General features: G+C 43.0%; 1 protein-coding gene across 1 annotated transcript in view; it reads left to right on the forward strand.

Annotated features, from left to right (window-relative positions):
- Window positions 1-1,292: 1,292 nt before the first annotated feature.
- NBN (nibrin) overlaps window positions 1,293-4,172 on the forward strand; it is a 40,325-nt gene continuing 37,445 nt past the window's right edge. Inside the window, exon 1 of the mRNA XM_023726094.1 lies at window positions 1,293-1,610. Coding sequence (XP_023581862.1) covers window positions 1,574-1,610 — 37 coding nt within the window. The 5' untranslated portion in view covers window positions 1,293-1,573. The remainder of the gene's footprint in view (window positions 1,611-4,172) is intronic.

Raw genomic sequence — 4,172 nt, forward strand, 5'->3', positions numbered from 1 at the left:
TATGCTTTAGCTTGACATTAGTTAGAAGTTAATGGCAGAATTGAAGGAATTTTTGAAGGACAAGACAGTCTTTACAATGTTCTTAAAGCTAAGGGGAAGGAACCAAAGAAGTTGAAGATATGTAGAAAAGAAGGGTATCTGATGAAGCAAAACCTAGGGGAAATAAAGTAGATGGAGTTACGTTAAGTAGAAAAGGAGAGATTGGTCCTGAATGGAATGGTCAAATCATACTCTGAAAGCAGAGATAAGACCATAAAGATGAAGTGTAGGTATATATTCAAAAAGAAAAAGAGTGTATCTTGTGATGGGGGTAGGAGCAGCATAGGGTCAGAAATCATAAGACAGTTCTTGCATCAATTTCCTCAATAAGATATGCCATGTTCTTTGAAGGACAGTAGAAAATGAATAGATTTGAGGAGTTTCGCAAAGTTGTGACACAGCTTCTCAGGGTAATAGAATGTAGATTTAAAAATCAAAGCATGTAAAAGGACTGATGAATGGTGTTCTGTATTTCAACTGACATTAAAGTTTATAAATTTGCATCAGCTCCATATTTTCAAAGATAGGCAGATTTTATCCAGGAGCTTTAGTATAGAAGGTTGATTGTAGGATTGACTCGTTGTTGGGGATTTGTTAGGGTTCATACATAGCCAAGTGAGCTATAGAGTTGAGTGTAGCAATACAAGTAGTTCAAGCTACAGATCCTGATGTCTGGGTGCAGTATTAGAGGAGAGCCTGGGCCAGTTTGATACAGATTGAAATGGAAAGGAAGAGTAGACTTTCCAGTGCTTAGTACCTAAGTAGATTTGAAAATGTAACATGAAAGAAAGTTGATTTGGTCTTGGAGAAGAGTAAAGCTGAGTTGGATTTAGAATGAAATCCCTATTTTCACTATTATTACACTCATCATTAGGACCCATAAAGGAATGACTACAATTTAAGGAACTGCAAATGAATGATCGTGCGTAACTGGTCAGTATTTTAATGGCTTTAATTAGAAACTTTCCTTACGTTACTTTGGAGCTAATTTTAAAATTCTTCTCATTCACAATCAGAAAAAGTAAATAATCTTATATTCTGTCATCACTTTAAAATGGAATCTATATCCCATACCCTTTTGTTGTTGTTGTTAGCTGCCCTGGAGTTGGCTCCCAGCTCACGGGGGCCTCATGTGCGACAGAATAGAACTGTGTTCTCTAATAGGGTTTTCTTGGCTGCAATCTTCACGGAAGCAGATCGCTAGGCCTTTCTTCCACGTCAGCCACTGGGTGGGTTCCAATAGCCAATCTGATTTAGCAGCCGGTCACAAACCGCTTGCACCGCCCAGGCTCCTTCATACCCTTTTAATACAGCATTTTTCCATCCAGAATGCGATGTTCCTATCCTAACCACGAGATGGCGATTGGCGCCCAAATCCCACTCCTGCTTTAATTCGCCAAGGCAGACGCCGCTCCCGGGAGTCCAGGAGCGCGCACGTCCTGGAGCCCGCGTCCACTGCAGGCGCTGGTGACGCGCACGTGGTCTGCCGCAGTTACACGGACGACCGGCTTCCCGGCCCTGAGGATCCGGACTCATGTGGAAGCTGCTCCCCGCCACGGGCCCAGCCCAAGGTAAGGGCGGAAGGGAGGTGTTAGGGCTCCTGGGAGCGGCTGCCGCGGCGACAGAATTTGCGGAGCGATGCTTCCGGTCCGCTCTCGTCCCTATTGCGGCCTTCCGGCGCCGCCTCCATTCCCGCCCCGGGAGATTGCGAAAGCGGGATGAGAGAGAATAATGCGTATTTGGGTGTCTAGGGGTCGCGTGGTCTTCCCGGGGGGCGCGGTGACTTCTGAGCAGGTTTCACCCCGGACGGTGGAGTAGGCCTTTCGGTGACTTGCGTCCTCCCACCCTTCTAAATTCTTGGTGGTTGAGACCAGCTCCACTGGGGATTCTAACCGGGGCCCTAGATGGACTGCAGAATTGAGCGTTGGCCGAGTACCCGCTGTAACATCCGGTCTTTTAAGCTTTTAGGGAATAAAAGGTTGCAATACGTTATCACACGTGGCAGAACACACGATGATGGCTCTGACTCGAGCACATTATTTATGTAAAGTACCACAGAGATGACTCGGGGAAATGGCGACCACAGAAAACGCATAATTTGTTTTATTTTTTAAATAATGTCATCGGACAACTGAGAAAGTTTTTTTTTTTTTTTTTTCCTTTTCTGCATGTACAGCAGTGGAAAATGGTTATCACATGTTAACTGGTTGTCTAGTATGTTTAAGTCCTTGTTAGTTGATAGAAAGCTGCACAGGTTTAGCATATGATTGGTCCTTGCCCTCAGGTAACTTATATTATGATTGGAAAAAATAAGATCTATGTAGATGCCAAATTGGCAGTATAAGATAATACGAAGAGGGATAAACTAATGGTAGGGAAAATAAATACTATAGTGGCTTAAAGTTCTCACTGTGCCTTGGAACACTTGCGAATGTGGGACATTAACTGTCTTGATGGGTACATAGGAATCAGTCACTCTGGAGGAACATTTAGCCTGTGGCTGGCTATCAGGGTTCTTGTAGGATGGTAGCAGAAATGACCAGCATTCTTAACTTTTGTGGGGTCGTGAACTCTTGAGAAACTTGATGGAAGGTATGGACCCCTCCTAGGAAAAATATAGATAAACCAATGCACAAAATTGTCGTTAGGTGCCGTCAAGTCAGTTCCGACTCACAGCGACCCTGTGTACAACAGAAGGAAACACTGCCCAGTCCTGTGCCATTCTCAGTTGTATGCTTGAGCCCATCGTTGTAGCCACTGTGTCAGTCCATCTCGTTAAGGGTCTTCCTCTTTTTCAGTGACCATGTACTTTACCAAGCATGGTGGTAAAGTACCTGACACATCTGTCAGTTTATCATACCGTGGTGGCTTGCGTGTTGCTGTAATGCTGGAAGCTATGCCAGCAGGGTCACCCATGGGGGACAGGTTTCAGTTGAGCTTCCAGACTAAGACTAGGCAGAAGGACCTAGCGGACTACTTCTGAAAAAAATTAGCCAGTGAAAACCTTATGAATAGCAGCGGAACACTGTCTGATATAGTGCTGGAAGATGAGGCCCCCCCAGGTTGGAGGGCACTCAAAAGGCAACTGGGGAAGAGCTGCCTGTTCAAAGTAGAGTCGACCTTAAAGATGTGGATGGAGTCAAGCTTTCGGCACCTTCATTTGCTGATGTGGCATGACTCAAAATGAAAAGAAACAGCTGCAAACATCCATTAATAATTAGAATGTGGAAAGTACAAAGTATGAATCTAGGAAAATTGGAAATTGTCAAAAATGAAATAGAATGCATAAACATTGATATCCTAGGCATTAGTGAGCTGAAATAGACTGGTATTGGCCATTTTGAGTCAGACAGTCATATGGTCTACTATGCTGGGAATGACAAATTGAAGAGGAATGGTGTGGCATTTGTCATAAAAAAGAACATTTCAAGATCTACCCTGAAGTACAGTGCTGTCAGTGATAGGATAATATCCATACAACTACAAGGAAGACCAGTTAATATGACTATTACTCAAATTTATGTACCAACCACGAAGGCCAAAGATGAAGAAATTAAAGATTTTTACCAACTTTTGCAGTCTGAAATTGATCAAACATGCAGTCAGTATGCATTAATAATTACTGGTGATTGGAATGCAAAAGTTGGAAATGAAGAAGGATCGGTAGTTGGAAAATATGGCCTTTGGTGATAGAAATGATGCCAGAGATCGCATGATAGAATTTTGCAAGACCAATGACTTCTTCGTTGCAAATACCTTTTTTCACCAACATAAACTGTGACTGTATACATGGACCTCGCCAGATGGAATACACAGGAATCAAATCGAATACAGCTGCGGAAAGAGATGATGGAAAAGCTCAGTATTATCAGTCAGAACAAGGCCAGGGGCTGACTGCGGAACAGAGCATCAAGTGCTCATATGCAAGTTTGAGTTGAAACTGAAGAAAATTAGAACAAGTCCACAAGAGGCAAAGTATGACCTTGAGTATATCCCACCTGAGCTTAGAGACCATCTCAAAAATAGATTTGACACGTTGAACACTAATGACCAAAGACCAGATGAGTTGTGGAATGACATCAAGGACATCATACACGAAGAAAGCAAGAGGTCATTAAAAAAAAAAAAAAAAA

This window comes from Trichechus manatus, unplaced genomic scaffold, assembly GCF_000243295.1.
Source record: "Trichechus manatus latirostris isolate Lorelei unplaced genomic scaffold, TriManLat1.0 scaffold00009, whole genome shotgun sequence".
NCBI classification, from domain to species: domain Eukaryota; kingdom Metazoa; phylum Chordata; class Mammalia; order Sirenia; family Trichechidae; genus Trichechus; species Trichechus manatus.